Source organism: Boleophthalmus pectinirostris, unplaced genomic scaffold (genome assembly GCF_026225935.1).
Source record: "Boleophthalmus pectinirostris isolate CB_2022bp ecotype Guang Dong unplaced genomic scaffold, ASM2622593v1 HiC_scaffold_22, whole genome shotgun sequence".
In the NCBI taxonomy this organism is placed as follows: Eukaryota; Metazoa; Chordata; class Actinopteri; order Gobiiformes; family Gobiidae; genus Boleophthalmus; species Boleophthalmus pectinirostris.
Window position 1 is genome coordinate 28566828 of NW_026571190.1, and position 17205 is coordinate 28584032.

General features: G+C 39.2%; 1 protein-coding gene and 1 long non-coding RNA gene across 2 annotated transcripts; both read left to right on the forward strand.

The window, feature by feature from the left end:
• Positions 1 to 4812: 4812 nt before the first annotated feature.
• LOC110165330 (uncharacterized) lies at positions 4813 to 5577 on the forward strand. The gene is made up of 4 exons (XR_008632819.1): positions 4813 to 4851; positions 4937 to 4969; positions 5040 to 5102; positions 5537 to 5577. It is a non-coding gene; the product is annotated as an uncharacterized LOC110165330 (long non-coding RNA).
• A 1947-nt stretch (positions 5578 to 7524) lies between these two features.
• On the forward strand, positions 7525 to 15373 carry cnga1a (cyclic nucleotide gated channel subunit alpha 1a). The gene is made up of 8 exons (XM_020930450.1): positions 7525 to 7607; positions 7687 to 7746; positions 7828 to 7872; positions 8669 to 8776; positions 8861 to 8965; positions 10031 to 10137; positions 12228 to 12838; positions 14519 to 15373. Exons 1-8 carry the CDS (start codon positions 7525 to 7527, stop codon positions 15371 to 15373), a joined length of 1974 nt encoding a protein of 657 aa, XP_020786109.1.
• The last annotated feature ends 1832 nt before the right edge of the window (positions 15374 to 17205 follow it).

The following is a 17205-nucleotide window of genomic DNA, read 5'->3' on the forward strand; positions in this document are numbered from 1 at the left end:
CAGAGTGAAGATGATAAGTGATAATTTACCTCCACCTCTCCAGGCTTTATATTAAAACTTCTTGAACGGCGTCAGACAAATAGATAGTGAAATACTGCCTGCATCAGATAAGGGACCTGAGTGGAGCCTGCGTCCATAAAGATAAATTAATGAAAAATCTCAAAACAGTGTCTGGGGGAATTACAGGTGAGTTGATAAAGTGCAGATATTGTCTCACAGTCTGTACCACCTGTTTTGTCAGATGTTCTTCAAACTTGTATGTATATTCTTAAAGGCCCTATATTACCCATAATTGACTCTTGTGAGCTTAAAGCCATAGTAGCATGTTGTAACCTCTTCAAAAACATACCTGGAGTTGTGGTTTGTTTCAATCGCATGTGTTTGAGTAATCCTGGATTGTTAGAGTGTCTACATCTCCAAAGCTCAAAATGCACTGTTTCTCTTTATGATGTGTTGAAGTGGTAGCTCCTTTAATTTTTGTTCAGTGGAGATTGACAGTTCCAGGGCTGAAATCATACAAATGATTCTAAAAAAACAAAACAAAACAGTGGCACATTGCCTGTATTACCACATGATTCCCATTGCCTAGTATGAAATTGGTGTTTGAGTGGTCAGATGCTGCAGATTGGCAGCCTTGCTTCCATCAGTCTGCCCAGGGCATCTGTGGCTGCTGTAGTAGCTTACCATCAGTATAGAGTGAATGAACCATACTGTAAAACAAGGACCAAAGCCCAATAATTATTTGACAAATAAAAATACATTTTGTTAGAAGGTTTAAACTATTTTAAAAATGCCTCCACACCACAGACTGTATAAACAAGTGGACTAAGAGAGTGTGATGCATCCACAGCATCAAATGAAGCTCGCAATGCCAGTGGTTACAGGGGGGAATTTGGAGTCAGGCTCTATATTATGAATAGGATTATTGCATCGGACAAAATTGTAGAAAAAACACCAGAATCATGTAGCGCAGGTTAAAATGGACATTTTAAGACCAGAATGACAAGGTTCACTGCAGCAGTTACAGAGAGATGGGTGACAATATTGTAATGTAAGTCAATGGGAGCCAGGGTCAGTAGGAGCCGGAAAAGCCGCATGTGAACTTACTATTTGGAATGTGGCGGCTATTGGGTTAGCTATGTCCATTTATATATACAGTCTGTGCTCCATGCACATAAATTGTTCCAGCATTTTGATAGGAATTTTTGGTGTTGATGAAGTAGAAGTATTCTGTTTTAGAACTCACCACTACTTACTGTACTTTTGTACTTTATTTCCACAGATTGACACTTGACACTTGTTAATGTATGATAAATATTTACCACAGGTACTATTCCACAAACCAAGCAATAAATAGTTTTCAGGTTTTAAATTTCCCAGTTTGTCTAGTACAAATACTGTTTTAATGTTCTAAGCTCAACATATGTGAAGAAAAAAATGGATGTAAAATTTACTCCCAAAACCTGAGCGATTGGTCACTGTTGAACTCCATTTCAGTGTTGATACTTATACACATAGACAGCAGCAAGAGACTGTAAGAAAGAAGTTGACAATAGTGTGTCTTACAATAGTGAAAGATCAAAAGGTCTAAATTCTCTAAAATCAAATACATGACCAAGATAGGTCTAACCATAGACTAATAAGTGGACTAACTGAGTGTGACGTCACCCACAGTGTTCGACTCCAGTCAAACTAAACTCTCAAGTCCAGCGGTTACAAGGGCGAAAGAATCTGGAGTCAGGTCCATATAAAGAATAGGAATTTATTTACAAACAAAATATTGAAATAAAACAGCGGGATCATGTAGAGAGGGTTAACACGAACATTTTAAGAGCAAAATGTCGAGCTTCACTGCAGCAGTTACAGAGAGGTGATAGTTTTTCAGTGTCACTTGGAACAGATGGAGCAGGAAGTGTCCCCTGGCTCACTTCCACTTTGGAACGCCGTGGCTAGTGGGTTAGCTATGCCCATTTATATTTACAGTCTACGGGACTAACACAAACTTTCAGTTTTTTCTTTTTTAAAGCTAATGTTTTGTTACACTGACCGTTAGCAATGCAATGATGTCATGTCACTGAACTCTCATGGTCCTGGCAGTTATGGTCTCAGTGTGCTTACAACCATTTGTCTTTTTTTAGAATAAAATGATGATAAAATGTAAAAGATTAAAGTTGATCTACCACATGGCGTGGAGTGTCTTTTTGGTGTGCATACGTCTGTGGATTGGAGGTTGAGCTCTTGGCATCTTTTCACAAAACCAGTTGAAGAAAGGATGACGGTCCTGACAGTAAGAGTAAACAAAAGTACATTTTTAGGTTATAACAAAGTATGACTCAGCAAAACCATATGTCAAAGTGCTAACAGTAAAGCTAACTTGCACTAAAAGAAACATATTATTCAGAATATATATGAGATATGAGATATATTTGTAATACTATATTTGTGGTTTATACATTTTTTACGTGTCCATAAGTAAAGTACTTGTCCATATATTATATAATTATGCCTTATTTGACACCAGTCTCTTGCTATTTTTGCTACTCAAAGCTGTATATGGAGTGGTTTGTGCATGTTTGTAGCAAGTCTCCTGCATTTAAGACTGTATTGCGCAGACAACTCATGTTTTCACCAATCCCCGGTTCACGCCCACTGCCCTTTACTTATTTTCTTCATATTCAGCCAAACTGCATAGCCATCTTACCACAAAATACTACTGTACACAACTCACTGGTGAGATGTGCAGCTATAGGAGGACTACGTTTTTGGGCAGGTGGAAATCTGTATGCTCTTTTCCAGCTGTTTTGGAGATAGAAAGGTTTAATTATATACTCCATAACATCCCAAACAAAGCAATAACATCTACACAGAGACAAAAGTTTCATAGTATAGGTGACATTAAAGAAATACTAGAGATGGGACTTTCAGCTCTTTTATGGGATCCAACTCTTTTGGATAAATTCACTTCAAAAGACTGACTCTTTACTATTTATTTATGTGACAGAAGCCAATGTGAGACTCTTTTTATCCACAAACTAATCACAGAGAGAGAAATGACCAAGGCTCAGATCTGTTTAAAATGGTTCAAACTGAGAGCGAAGTGTGTTTACCCTTTGGAATGATGAAGAGTCTAAATAAAACATTACATTACAATAATAATAATTTAAAAAACTAACTGTTTTTAAGATGCCAAATATATTTTTGTGCACAAAGCCCTCACATGTTGCCTCCTCTGTCTCTGTGCTGGCTCTTGTGTTGGTTCAGTGTCAATCAGGATAAAAATGCATAAAACTAGAAATAAAAAGATTCAGTTCTTTTGAAACATCACACCACTCAGAAGAGCTGACTTGTTCACAAACATCACATCACTAAGAAATATGAAGATGCCTAAATTAACCCAAATTGGAATAACACTCGAAGTTTTGAAAATCAATTATAAGCCAATTACAACTTTTCCTTGAAGTATATACTTTCAGTTAGCAAACAAATGTTTATCTAAAGGGAGGGAAGAAACCCACTTGAGTGAAATCCACGCGCTCAGCAGGTTGGATATAGATATGACTGAGAGGCAAATCAAACACAGAAACAATGATGATGATGATGATGGCAATCACCCAAAAAGAAAAGAAAAAACTCATAACTGAGAGTGTTTATGGAGCTTGTGTCAATCATCCAGGAGCCTGTCTGCACTCAGTGACATGGACGAGACATGAGTCATGTGAGACGATACAAGATGTCACTCTGTGCTGCCTCAGGACCTTCCTGTCATTAACATCCTATTATCATTAGACCAATTTTTGGGTTAACTTTTAATCCGCACTTATCACCAGAGGCATGTGCTTGTGTCAGCGCTAACCGCTTTGTTTGGTTTAGGGCAATAAAGAGGGCCATGTATGCTAAGCCAACCTGCAGCATGTAATTAAGTGTAAGAGGGGCCTTATGCATGCCTCCCTTTCACTTTTGAAGTGAGGGGCATTTCTTCAAACAGCCATGTGCGCCTCATGTGATTGGCTGTCAAAGGATGTTCTGGGATATAAATGGCATCCTTGAAGGAGATGGAATAGATTAGCTACCAACGCCGACACATCTTCTGTTTTCCCTCCTGCACACAACAGGTAAGACTTTTTTTTAATAGAATTTTAGAATTTCTATCTTTATGGTTTTATAAATACTACAACAGTTTACAAGTTGATGGTTCTCTTAATTAATAGTGCATATGAAACATGTGTTTGCTGTCTGAATGTTGTGCTTAGGTAAATTAGACTGCATATCAAATAAAGTATTGCTAAAATCTTATTTTTATATTCTCTTAGGCTTTCAGAATGATCTTGGTGGTGATTGCGTGTCTGCTGGTCGCTGCCAGAGCTGCTCCTGTAAGTCCAATAACTTATTTGGTTTGTTGACTCAGCTATCTTTATGTATGTAAACATTTTTTCTTATGGTCAGTGCACAAAGTGACCCCTTTATTTCTGTTCTTTGGTATTCAGGCTCCGGCGAGTGAAAGTAATGAGGTAAACAAACACACTGTATAAACTTAGAGTAACATAGTCTGGGTGAGCCATGACATGTCTGAGACTGTCTGCGTCTACAACAGTAATAGGACTATCAGAGCCACACAGTAATTGGTTTTACTGAGAAGTATGTCTGGAACTGTCTGGTATTTCTTTAGCAGGTAGCGGCCCATGCTAATGAAGCCCTGCGCTGGATGGAGATGTACAGGATGTATCAGCAACAGGCTAGTTCTCCCTCTTTACAGAGCAGTAATGAGCTAACTGATAATGTTGGTCAATAACCATTACTGTTTCTGTGTGTTTGCAGGGGGTGGTGAATCCCTTCCTCCCGGGAGATGCACCTGTGAGTTATTTTAACTGTACCATAACACTGTTCATGAATCATATTTCATATCAAAACAACTGAACTGAATTATGAACATTTCCAGGCTGATCCAGCTGCCAGAGCTCCACTGGTACAGGTTAGTTCAGTGTAGTCCCCTCTCAGTGATCTTGTGCTGCTGCTGTACAGTGAGTGGTCTCTGTGTACAGGTGGATGCAGCCCCCGCGGCCGCAGCAGCCCCTGCAGAGGAAGTGTCTGAGGAGGAGGCAGAGGTGTGTGATACTTAAATGTTACTTATATACTACTGTGAAAACGACGTCTTTTACTACATTTCACAACAGCCATTAACCCTCAAAATCATCGCTGTTCCTCTATACCGGCCTTCATGTAGGTTAAATAAGGTGCCTCATACTTCTCTGTTATTTTCCTTTCCTCAACAGGTTTCTGTGAAAACATAGGCTAAAGGTGTAATTATCTGATTTTACAATAATCATAAAAAGTGCTTTCAAAAGGTCTCACTTAGAGAGTCCTTAGTAAGCAGACAGAGTGGGTGGGAAGCACAACACGAGAGACAGATTAACGTCAGACATCCAGCCTTGAGCTTGCAGTAAAAATCTCCTTATAATTAACCTGCTCTGTCATTTATAATGTTTGAGCAGGAATGCATATGCTTTATGTTGACATATTTTGTTCTACTTGAATCCAGGAGGGGGCTGCCCCCAAAGCAGCTGCTGCTGGTGGTGCCCCTGTGAACTCCGATGAACAGGAGGAGGTGGAGGAGGCAGAAGCTGCTGAGGCTGAGCCCGCCGCTGCGGACCCCGCCCCTGCCGACCCTGCCCCCGCTGACCCCGCCCCGCTGACCCCGCCCCGCTGACCCAGCCCCACTGGAGCCGGTTGTGGTGGATGTCCCGGTGGTGGTGGAAGTCCCGGTGGTGGTGGACGCCCCGGTGGAGGTGGTCCCCGTGGACACCGGTGCAGTTGATGTCGCTCCTGTAGATGTAGCTCCAGTGGATGTAGCTCCTGTGGACGTGGCCCCTGTGGACGTGGCCCCTGTAGATGTGGTCCCGGCAGTGGACGCTCCAATCGCAGCTGATGCAGATCCTGGTCTGGTTCCTATCGCATAATTGTGTTATGTTTTGTGTTGCCTGCGCTGGATACATGCTATTTAAATACATATAAAGGTGCTGCATGTTAAGCAGGCAACAATTAGAAAGTCTATGAGAAAAAAATATTAGCCTGTTGTTTGTATTTTTGTAAAGAAAAGGTTTGCCACCAGTGTTTTCTTTATTTCATGAATAAAGATTTTTTGCTATTATTAATTATTCTTATTTATAAATCCGTTCCTAACAGCCACATACACATCCTCATGAATATTAAACAGACCGTCATAAAACAAGAGAAGAAACTACTAGTAAATAAGTTATTAATATCAGCCCACAGGGGGAGCCACTGCACCACAGAAGCTCGGTCCACTTTTACCACTGACTGCTGTTAAGATTTCAATTAAACAACTGATCCCAAATCAGCCATGGGGCCGGACTAATAGGATCAGCCTGGGATGGAGCGAAAGTGCTGACTCCGCAGGAGGAGCCTGTGGTTCATTAAAGCCCCTGAACTGTTCCGCAGATGGGCAGGAAAATTACAAATTGTCTCAAATAAAACGGGACACGAAATGGTTTCCACTTGTCTGGTTTCAATATAGATTAATTAAGCACTTTGAAGAAGCTGAACACGGGGCCTACTGTATGAGTAAATTAGGACAATGTACTTTAATTTTCCCATCGGTCTGTAATCCAAAAATCCCTATCAGGGTCACTAATACGACAGCATGACACAGAAGGGAGACGCGCGGTGGATACGTGATACTTGTGGAGCCTGATTATGAAATACGACAAAAATGATTAGTGCAATTATGGCTGCAAACAGATGGATTTGATATTTCTCACGAGAGAGAGCAGCAAATGGATGTCACCGTGCGTTAAACAAGAGAACAAGGTGAGCTCATTAGAATCACACTGTGTGGCAATGTCTAATTAACACTTAGATTAGATTTTATGAAATATAGGCTGCCTCGCGTGCAGAAGTGTATTTAAGGCATTTTAGAGCAGAAAATATTTTAAAGATATTTTTCCTTTCCATAAATAGTTCTGGATTAGACTTTGACAAACTATTGACCCACAAGGGAAACTATTTGGACACAGTAGCTCACACATCACAATATAACATATGATTATAGCAAAAAACAAACATATAAATGGTAATAATAAATTAAAAATAAGTGGTAAATATAGCAAGAGACTGGTATCAAATAAGGCATAATTATATAAATGTATGCGAAGTTAAAATAAAATAATTGCTATTTCACAAACTTACCAAATCTATAAGCTGTAACAATTAAGAAAATAATAAAAATATATAAATACAAATTAGCAATATAGTGGTAACCATAGAAACATGAAACACAATCCTTTAGCCTAAAATAATGCACATTTTATAGGCTAGAAATGTTTTATACTGTTTAATGATAAGATAAATTCTAAATAACTTATTATTATAATGATCTTGAATACCAGTTTACTGCAATACACAGTATCAAAGGCTATTATTAACTGTGAAAAAATGGAAGTACATTTATGAGTACATTCTCAAACACAGCATTATTTTCTTTTCATTTGTGATATCAGATCAGCTGTCATGGCAACCCCAAGCTCTCTTCTCCTGCCCATCCCCGCACCTCTCACCTCAGATGAAGAGTGCAGTGAAGAAGATGACGATTTGTGAGAACATTTTCAGACTATATTACACCTTTAATGGAAAAAAAAAAAGTAATGTAGATAGAATTCCTTTTGTTTTCAGGACTGAGCTCAATGGTTCCTTTGGCTTACTCAATATGAACAACTGCAACAACAATGAAGAGTAGGTACAACGGAGGAGAGGCGGTATTCACTGATGTTAAATGTCAATTTGTGCTTGAATGTTTTATCCTGTCTTTTACAGGGAGAAAAAGAAAAAGAAAAAAAAGGACAAAAAAGAAAAGAAAGAGTAAAGTTTTTATTTTTATTTGTGAAATTGCTTATGCTTAAAGGTGGATACACTGTCAAATTTAATGGTGCACTATGTAACATTGGAGGGTCCACTACCTGTTTGTCTCCATGGAGATGCTATTGCTTTGTCTGTAATGTTCCACAGTCTTCATTTATTTCATTATGGTTTTATTGCTGAATAATACAGTGAAAAACATGCATTCTTACTATGATCAGCGTGGCCTCTCCACAGATATGACATGTAACCTGGCCCGCTTCTGTCACTCACTGGTCTCCATGGGGATAGACAAGAGTAATGCCAAAACACAGTGCACCTTTAAAGGTCCTGTATAACACAAAAATTACACTTGTGACCGTTTGGCCATGTTGTAATGTTGCCAACTCATAAAAAAACATACCTGATGTTGTATTTTGTTTCATTCACACATGTTTGAGTAACATTTTTATTACTCTCCCTACATCTCCAAAGCTTAAAATGCTCTGTTTGTGCACATTGTGATGTCATGAAGTGGTAGTTTTCAAGGTAACAGCTACCTTTTACCTTTAGTTCAGCAGAGATTGACAATTCCAGGTCTGAAATGATCAAAAGTGAATATAGAGTTTAAAAATACAGTGGAGCACTTCCTATATTACCACATGACATCACAAGGTGGAGCAGAGAGTTTTGAACTGAATATTGATTTGTGTGTTAAACGTGTGAATGAAACAAAACAAAACTCCAGATATATTTTTCATGAGGAACATAATAACAGATCAGAAAATAGCATAATATGGGCCTTTACTGTGAGTTACAGAAAGAAGGAACGAGAGAAAAAAGAGCAAGAGGAAAGAGAAGCCAAAGAAAAGGAGCTAAAAGAAAAGGAGGAGAAGGAGAAGAAAGAGAAAGAAAAGGAGAAAGAAATGTATGTGAACTTAATGCACTCTGAGTCTCAATTCTCTGGTGTTTTTGGCTATTCACACTCCTTATTTTCTTGTGCCACTTCCAGGCCAAAGGAACTCTTCGTGATAAACCCAGCAGGAAATCTCTATTACAACTGGCTTTTCATTATCACACTTCCAGTCATGTACAACTGGACCATGATCATAGCAAGGTGATGTCCAGTTGAGTTGTTTCATTATAAAAAGAGCACTGGATATGTCGGCCTTAAACGCATGCTTATACAATACTGTTAAGTGTCAGTCCTATATTTGTCACACCATTAGAGGAAAATAACAGCTATAAATGTAGGAGAACAGTGTGGTTAGAAAAATTGCAGTAGAAGTGGTTGTTGTTAAAGTGAGGGTTATTTGTAGTGTTCTGTTATCACAAAAAGCAGTTTTTTTTATTTTGTTTTTGACAATATGAAATCAAAAATCGAAATTGATCAATATGAGAAAAAAATGTGATTCCTTTTTTTTTTTTTTTTTTTTTTTTTTTTCATATTATCCAGCCCTGCTTTGAAAGTGAATGACACATTTAGATTTTTTAGAGATGCACAATGTAACTTTTCCGGTCCAGGAAGAGGAGAGTATTTCCATGAATATTGTCATAATCTGTCTCTATTCAGACAAGAAGGTGGTGCCACCAGGCCAAATTACACGTCAGACCTATGGAGAGTCAAACACAGTATAAATGCATGTATTTTAATGCATTTTAGCTATAAAAACCCCGGTAACCAAATACATGCAAGACAGATAATAACAGATTGTGGATAAAAGCAAACTGTGTATCCTCCACAAACTGGAGATTTGACTTTAACCTGATAAAATACTGGGAAACAGCTATAAAACATTGCAACTATGTTTACACAATGTTAAACTATATCAGTACTAGAAATAAGTAAGCTTATTAAGCTAATACTAACTTCTGAACTATGCACCAGGTACTTCTAAGAATCATAATTTCTGATTGATTTACCACAACACACCAGAGGAAGAGATAACAGCAATTAATTTGGTGTCTGCTAAGAGTAATTTTCTTTGCTTGGGTGCGTGATGAAATGTCAAAGCAAAATGTCTCATTTTTCTCAAGCAATTTTTTCATAAGGTTGGAAATGTAATCAAATAGACTGAGACCTCAGAGCTATAATTAAATAAAACAAACAAACACATGTCTACAGACTGACGGGGAAAGTTTAATGCTGGTTTGTCTCCATCCACCTCTTGTTGTGCCACAGGGCCTGCTTTGAGGAGTTACAACACAACTACATCCTTTACTGGGTTCTACTGGACTACTCCTCAGACCTCATCTACCTGGCTGACATGTTCTTCAGGACCAGAACAGGTTAGAAAAAAAATCAAAGGGGCTATAAGTAGTCTGCTTTCATAGCATATTACCTTATCAAATACATGTTTGGAGTTGTGTTTTGTTTCATCCACATGTTTGAATAATCATTTATTACTAGTCTGTAATCTCCAAACTTCAGAATGCCTTGTTCCACCTTGTGATGTCATGTGGTAGTTTCCAAGTTAACAGCAGCTACCTTTTACATTTGTTTAAATTGGTAATTACAGATCTGAAATTATTCAAATGATTCTAATGAAGGTGTATGGAGTTTCAAAACACAGTGGAGCACTTCCTATATTACCACATGCCATCACAAGTTGAAACAGTGTTTTCTGTTTGAGAGAAGAACTCAGCCTAAATATGCAGGATTATTGTGTTAAACAAGTGTGAATGAAACACAACTCCAGGTATGTTTTGAATGAGGAAACAACATTAGAATATAGCTGAATATGGGCCCTTTAACATGCAGAAAGAGGAGGAAAAGTTGTTCTCATTCTCAGAATATGAACAGGCCATGTCTCCTGTGAAAGCCCAGAACCTCCACAGTTCACAAACACTGATTAATGGATGGCTGCACTGTGTTGCGGTTCAGTGAGGATTCAGCTCAGAGAGTCCTTGAAGGTTTAAAGTGGATTTCAGCATTGGAATTGGCAACCCAAATTTGAGACTCGTGTGAGGCTCTTTCTGCTTTCTGTTAATTATCATGAGAAGCAAAATATCAAATTATAACATAAATGATTAGATTTGATTAGAAACACTTTACTATCCTGAAGGAAATTCATTTCAGGCAGCACAATACATAGATAATAATAACATAATAACAATAACATGAGTTCAATTATAGTGAAGTGTTATTATAGCCCTATGGCATGTGGAACGAACCACTTCCAGAGTTTGTGCACAGAGCAGGTCAGAGACAAGAGCCTGTCCCCAAAACTACTCTCCTGTCCTGTGATGGTGCTGTACAGGGGGTGCTGGGGATTATCCAGGATGGACAGGAGCTTGTTTAAGGCCCTCTTCTCAGCCACAGATGTGAGTGATGTGAGCTCTGCACCCACTACAGATCATGTCTTCCTCACCAGCTAATCCAACCGCCCAGTGTCCTTCTTCTTGAGGCTTTCTCCCCAGCAAACCAGAGCTGAAGAAGACAATGGAGATGGCTAGTAGATGACTGGTAGAACATCAGCAGGAGCCTCTGACAAATGTTAAAGGATCTCAGCCTTCTGAGAAAATACAGCCTGCTCTGTCCCTTTATGTACAGCAGATCTGTATTGTCAGACCAGTCCAGTCTATGGTCGAGCTGTAGGCCCAAATATTTATGCAGCTGTGGCCTGCTCCTCCTAAAGTCCACCACCATCTCTCTGTTTTTTACAGTGTTCACTTGAAGGTGGTTAGTCCTGTACCACAGCACAAAGTCGTTAATAAACTGCCTGTACTCCCCTTTGTCACTGTTGCTGATGTACCCCATAATGGCTGTCATCAGACTTCTGCATGTAACACAGCTTTGAGTTGTAGTCGATGTGTACAGGGTAAACAGAACTGGTGACAGTACAGTTCCCTGTGGAGTTCTGGTTTTGCAGACAGCAGTGTCAGAGATCCTGCCCCCCAGTCAGACATACCAAAGTCTCCTAGTGAGGTAATCTGTAATCCAGAGATGAATCCACTCCCATCTCGATTAGTTTGTTTTCGTGCACAGAGTTTGGATGGTGTTCAATGGAACAGTCAGAAATGATGAATGGGAGGATAAAGGATGAGGATTTTTGGGGACAGGAAAAATACAAGATGAATGCAATCATGTGAAATGTTTTTGCAATTAAGAATAAATCAGCATTAAAATTGTTACCAGCAAATGCGATATTTGATATGTTTACCTCGAATCTGAGGACACAGATAGGTCAAGTTTAAGAAATTTTAAATCAAAATCGTACATACAGTTCCTTTAACATGATGGAAAATTAAAGGAAAATTTTAAAGCATGGACTGATTAGTAAATTTGCAAACCAATCGTAATTTTAAATCAAGGTGTAGGAAATGTGATTATTGCATAAATTGTAATTGTGATGATTGATCCTTTTTGATGAATGCAGGTTATCTTGAGCAAGGCCTTCTAGTGAAAAACGAGCAGCTGCTCAAAGATCGCTACTTCTCCAGTTTCCAGTTCCGCCTGGACGTGATCTCCATGCTCCCAACTGACATCTTGTATCTGTACTACGGAATAGACTACCCAGAAATCCGCATCAACAAACTGCTACGAATAGGCCGCATGATGGAGTTCTTCACCAAGACTGAAACAAAAACCAACTATCCAAACATCTTTCGCATTGCTAACCTCATCATGTACATACTTATTATTATCCACTGGAACGCCTGCCTCTACTTCTCCTTCTCCAAGTCCATAGGGTTTGGGGCGGATGACTGGGTGTATCCTGCTTTGGACAATCCTGAAGAGCCAGAGTTTGGTCAGCCAATGAGGAAGTATGCATTTAGTTTATACTGGTCCACACTGACTCTTACAACCATTGGTGAAACTCCACCGCCAGCCCTGGACTCTGAGTTCCTCTTTCACGTGGTGGACTTCCTGGTTGGTGTCCTCATCTTTGCCACGATAGTAGGAAACATTGCCACGATGATCTCCAATATGAATGCAGCCCAAGCCCAGTTTCAGTCCAGGATAGACAACATCAAGCACTACATGCAGGTATGTTTATCAAACGCCTGCTACAAAAGTACTTTGTTATTTTGTTAAACAGATTAGAAGAAGTCTTAAAGCATATACACAGATAAGAATATCTCCCAAGCTCTTCACAAATTAGAAATAAATGTCAATATGTGTAAATATGCAGAGTTTGCGTGTTAAAGGGACAGTTCAGAATTTTGGACATAAGACCTCATTTCCGACTGAGCCAGAGTGTTGGAGACGTGTGAAGATGCTTTTAAATATTCCATCCAGTCCTTGTATTTGCAGAGGTCGCTGGTGCTAGGCTAGTGCATGTCAATGGCCATAGTTATCCTGCCACTAAAAACAGTCTTACCCACTTCACAAAGCACCCAAAGCAAATCTATTATTATGCCAGACTGTCTACGTGAATATCTGTGTCGATAGAATAAGTTTAGATTAGGATTTATGTCTGAGCAGCAGCAGCGAGTTGTACTTCCTGATAGAAAGCTTGGCAGCGGTGGACTGATATATGAGAAAATAGTCCCTCAACATGCGATGATTCATACGATGCAAAGTTAGTTTTATTTCAAACATTATTCTATCAACACAGACAATCACATCGACAGTCTGGCTTAGTAATAGATTTGCTTCGGGTGTTATGTGGAGTGGGTAAGACTGTTTTTAGAGGCAGGATAACTATGGCCATTGACATGCACTAGCCTAGCACCAGCGACCTCTGTAAATACAAGGACTGGATGGAATATTTAAAAAAGCATCTCCATATGTCTTCAACACTCTGGCTCACTAGGAAATGAGGTCCTATGTCCAAAATTCTGAACGGTCCCTTTAAAGATGAAACAACACAACTCCAAGTATGTTTGTGATGAGGAAACATTATGACATCAGAAAATATCAGAATGTCAAAATCTGAAAATAGTAATATGAAAAATCTGAAAAGTGTAATATGGCTCCTTCAAAAAAGATGGACCAATTAATTCAGATAACTTTCAAAATATTTCAAAATAACTGCATGTGTAGGATAAACACTTCTGTTCATCTCAGAAAAAAAATGCAGAACATAAAATGCTGTCCAATATAAATTTTCTAGAGGAGGTCAGACTACCAGCCTGTCTTCATGTAGATGCTACGGTTTTGTCAATAATGTTTCACTGTATGGGATTAAACTTTTCTTTTTCAATGGAGACAAGAAGATGGGGCCTCCAAACCATGCCACAGGTTAAATCTGTGGAGGTGTAAGCCCTGTGGTGGTAAATGGTCACATTTTTATACAGCGCTTTTCCACCTTCAAGATACTCGAAGTCCTTTATGTCAAGGAACCACTCACACATTCACACACACACATTCAGAGTATGCAGAGTCTGGGGGGTGGTGAGTTAAGTGTCTTGCCCAAGGACAGAATGGCAGTATTTATCTTTTGGAGTTGGGATCGCACTGGCAACCTTTGGGTCAGTGAATCTCAAGAATGAATGAATGTGGTTCCAGGTTGTTGTTTTTTTAACAATACAACATGTGTAATTTAACAAATGCAAAATTGAAATGCCACACTGTGGAACAATCTAGCAATAACATCTCCATGGACATAAGCAAGTATCATCCATCCACCAGAAAAATTATATAATGTATGTTTAAAGTGAAAAAACAAAAAAACAAAAACAAAAAAAAACGGCAAAAACTAATATTTTTATGCCTTTCTTACAGGTACGAAAGGTGAGCAAAGAACTGGAGGAGCGTGTCATAAAATGGTTCGACTATTTGTGGAACAACGGTAAAGCCCAGGACGAGCGAGAAGTCCTGAGGTACCTCCCTGACAAACTGAGAGCCGAGATCGCCATCCAGGTTCACATGGACACTCTGAAGAAAGTTCGCATATTTGCAGACTGTGAGGCAGGTCTACTCATTGAACTTGTACTAAAACTGCGCCCCCAGGTGTTCAGCCCGGGCGACTACATCTGCAAGAAGGGCGACATCGGACGTGAGATGTACATCATAAAAGACGGGAAACTGGCTGTAGTCGCTGATGATGGTGTGACTCAGTTTGTTGTATTGGGCAGTGGTAGCTACTTTGGTGAAATCAGTATCCTCAATATTAAAGGAAGCAAAGCAGGAAATAGAAGAACAGCTAATATTCGGAGTATTGGGTATTCCGATCTTTTTTGCTTATCCAAAGATGACCTGATGGAGTCCTTGACAGAGTATCCGGACGCCAAGGCTATGCTGGAGGAAAAGGGGCGGCAGATTCTCTTGAAAGACGGTCTCATTGATTTGGACCCTGCAAATATCAAGCCAGAAGTTAAAGAGCTTGAGGAGAAAGTTAATAAGCTGTACGGTACAATGGAGCTGATGCAGATCAAGATCAAAAAGATACTGGTGAATTACGAGTCCACTGAGACAGCTCTTAAACATCGGCTCTCAGACTTGGAGAGAATGACAGGAGAGCCAGTGGAGGATGACGAGGAGGAAGAAGAGGGTAAAACGGTTGAGGAGATGAAGGTAGAGGAGGCAAAGGATGCAAAGGAGACAGGGAAGGAGGCCAAACAGGAAGATGAAAAGTAAAGAAGAAAATACCACAAAACAAATGTTGAAAATAAATATAGTTTGTCTTGTACATAAGACTGTGGCAAAATATATAGGACCAGGTTTAGGTAGGTTCTGAAATAACTAAAAAAATATCTTATTCAAATAAAAGTTGGACATAATCATGGCTACAGTATATATGTATGTGTGTATATATTGTGTATTTAGGGAGGTTGACAAACATAAGCTGATCTCTCGATGGGAAATAAGTACTGTACATTAAATGTGTAATATTAATAAACATGTGGCTAACGTGTAGCTGGTGCGTGGTTTACCCTATGTCTGCGTTCCATTTATATTCAGTGCACATGTAAGCTGTGGTTGTTTATGTACCTAGAAATACTCAAGATGAAAGTATACTCAGGTTATAACAACCAGAAGTGGAGTCTGCTACCACAGCTACCACAGTTAAAATGTATGGTAGTAGTTTTTGGAATTCTGATTGATTCTGATTTTGTTTGTTTATTTATTTACTTATTTATTGACAGAACAGAAAGCAGTGTTGCTTTTAAAGTAGCCGCTGATACCCGCAGTCTGTGTAGCTCAGGGCTAATTTGTAGACCTGGTCCCTCACATAAAACAGACAAATGTAGCCAGTGACATACAGACGTTACAACATGAAGCACATTTAAAAAGTATTTATATTAACACACATTTAAACTGGCTTTAGTGTTCACAGGCCTGAATTTGTTTCAGCCACTGCTTCACTTTGCATTTAAACTGGTTTGTCTTGAGTCATTTGATTTTGAAGTAATATTTAACTTTAAGACGTAGTACGCAAATCACCTGTTGTTGTCACACGTTGTTGTGCCCGTAGGCAAGGCACTTCACCCACATTGCCTGGTATGAATGTGGTGTGTGCATGAGTACTGGGGGTGGTTGGAGGGGGAAATGGCGCAGATTGATAGCCTCGCTACAGCCAGTCTGCCCCAGGGCAGTTGTGGCTACAATAGTACCTTAGAAGTGGAATGAGTAATGCTCTGTACAGTGCTTTATGTGTCTTTATGTGTATATTTTAAATTCTTGCTTCATTCATTTTTGATAAGACCTAGTATTTTATCTGCCTGCTAAGACAATTGCAGTACATGGTGTTGCCCACTGGGGGATAGTAAAACGCTATTTGCAAGCTGCCCATTTCACAGCCTGGGAAGGTTATGAATGGAGAGTTTTTTATTGTAAAAGATACAGTAGAGATAGAGAACAAATTATCATTCATTTTTGTTGATTTCTATTTACTCAAAATCAAACATATCAGACAAAAGCAACTCCGAATCCTTTTTGTTATGCCACAGTTTAATTTATTCAAGTATCTCTTTTGACTCTTATGGGCACAAGCAACCTCTCACTATCAATTCAATTTCCACCTTAAATTGCTCTAAACAACGGTGCCTGGCAAATGGCTGTGTATTAACAAAAATAGACTATTACAAAAGTAATCTTTAAGAGAGATTGCCCTATTTTGTACAAGTAGCAGTGGAGAGCAGATGTTTGCGCAGAGACGGCTTCAGAAAGAGAAATTACTTTGTGGTTTATATTTGAATGGAAAAGCGGCTTATTTCAACATTGGGGTTAATATTTAGAGAAACCACCTGATGGGATTAGCGGACTAATAAGTGTTGGTGTGCACCCATGGGACCACTGATCATCTATTGTGTGGAGTTGTGAGAAAGGAAAGTCATACTCACTGAATCAAAGCAAGGACCCAACCAATGCAAGAATAACGCAGCTACTGTATTTTACAGACTGAGCTTCACGGCATGTCTGTGCCATTAATGAAAACTCATATATTAAAGTGGACATTTCATGATATG